The sequence below is a fragment of the Halyomorpha halys genome, unplaced genomic scaffold (assembly GCF_000696795.3).
Source record: "Halyomorpha halys isolate HHAL.00 unplaced genomic scaffold, Hhal_1.1 Scaffold1389.1, whole genome shotgun sequence".
NCBI lineage: Eukaryota > Metazoa > Arthropoda > Insecta > Hemiptera > Pentatomidae > Halyomorpha > Halyomorpha halys.
Genome location: NW_027109868.1, coordinates 200729 through 202593, shown reverse-complemented (window position 1 = coordinate 202593; position 1865 = coordinate 200729). Strand labels below are relative to the sequence as shown.

The 1865-nt window shown below is 29.8% G+C and overlaps 1 protein-coding gene across 1 annotated transcript in view; it reads left to right on the top strand.

Annotated features, from left to right (window-relative positions):
* LOC106689538 (protein maelstrom homolog) overlaps positions 1 to 1865 on the top strand; it is a 61143-nt gene that overhangs the window by 50134 nt on the left and 9144 nt on the right. The window contains exon 9 of the mRNA XM_067048039.1: positions 1634 to 1714. Within this exon, the coding sequence (XP_066904140.1) occupies positions 1634 to 1714 (81 nt within the window). The remainder of the gene's footprint in view (positions 1 to 1633; positions 1715 to 1865) is intronic.

Genomic DNA, 1865 nt, shown 5'->3' with positions numbered 1-1865 from the left:
ATCAGATCTGTCGTGGCGAAAGAAAGTGTAATTGGGAATAGATACTTGAGAGGAAGGAATAAAGGGTTTAAGCCAGGTTTCGGATACTGCTATTATGTGGTAAAAATTATCTAAGAAGTACTATTTAAATTGATCGAAGTGGGCAATAACTAAGTACATTAGTCATAACTGTGAGGTAGTAAATGGAAAAGTAAGAAAAAGGAAAAAGGTTGAGGGATAGAGAATAACAACATTTTATATACTGTTACGATCATATGGAGTATAACAAACATAAGAAATTGAAGGGAATTTATGGCTCGAGTTATCGAAATTTGAAAAAAATGGTCAATTAAGATTGAGTTATAAAAAATTAAAAAAAGAGGAGATATAAATAGAGAAAATTCTATAAGTGCTTATAAAATTATAACGGCAGTCATGTTTCCTATGAAACAGACTTATCAAGTCTGTCAATTTTCGACATTTGCTTAAAAAGGCGCCATACTGTTAAAAAGTGTGTTAAATGGTTAACATTTATTATCAAAATGGCAGTTTAATTTGTCAAACGCTGTGTATATTTAAAAAAACAAAACATAATGGACTATAAAGGAAGCCGCTATTTCTCATATTGTGAAAAATTGAAAATCACTGGTTCAGTGATGAATTATCCACCTTCTACCTGTCATCAGAATGTGTGAAACACCGAGAATATCAAATTGGTGGCTGAGAGTATTAAGAGAAACCTGAGTGACAGAATTTTGGGCTGTGGACAAAATTGACACTCATTTTTTTTTTTTTTTAAAAAAAGCAAATTTATTTTCTGCTGCCTTAACTGTGAATGTTGATTGTTATCACAATATTATACTGTTTAGTCAAAATTTGAAGAAATCAATCTGAAAGATATCTTTTTTCAACAGGACAGTGCTACCTGCCACATCACTAGAGAAACAGTCAGTTGATTAAAAGAGAAATTCAACAAGTTTTTGATCTTAAGATTTGGGAACAACATATGGTCTCAAACATCTTATGACTTAACTGTTCTCGATAATTTTGGTGGTTAAACCTACTTTCAAATCTATTGAATCTATTATTAATTAATTACTTTAGGGAATCTATGCCAAAATAGTAATTTATTATCACTTTTTCATTCTTAATCATTATTGATACCTCAATCCTTTACCTTTCCCTTTATTTCTTAGAGAAAACTCTTATAATTTTATTTGAATTACTAAATACCAAGGGACTACCACTATAATTGTCTATCTTCTTTTATTCATAGAATTGGTATTTTTCCTCTCAAATCTCCACCTCTAATAATTCTGTGTAATTTACTAAATGCCATCTTACTTTTTGTGAGTGGAGGTCTTCATGGAGTGTGCATCTTACTCTTATAATATCCTTGGGGTTGTATGGACACTTGAGCAGATATGCACTTAATCTTGAATTGCTATTTCTCTCTTCCCTTTTCATTGATAAAAAATATACCAGCACTCGTCCTTCTAAATTACAAGGGAGGTTTATCAGCCCCTTTATTTATTCAGGTTTATCAACCTGAGACAGAATGGGTTACCTTTGTAACTATATTAATATATTTAATATAGTTAATTAATTATTGTGTAATGAAAATAATATTAATATAAATTTCTATTGTTCACAGGATAAATACTCTCCAAATAAGTTAGATCATTGTGGTTCTCATAGTAAACCTTTAACAATCATTGACCATGGGCGTTTAAAAGTAAGATTAATTATTTTTTATAAGTTAATTTTTTGCTAACAAGCTTGTATGAACAATATTAAAAATGCAAATGTATGTATAATTTAATAAAATTATAAATAGGAGAAGGGGAGCGAAATAGGATTTTGACCTTGAGACTAACATGAACATA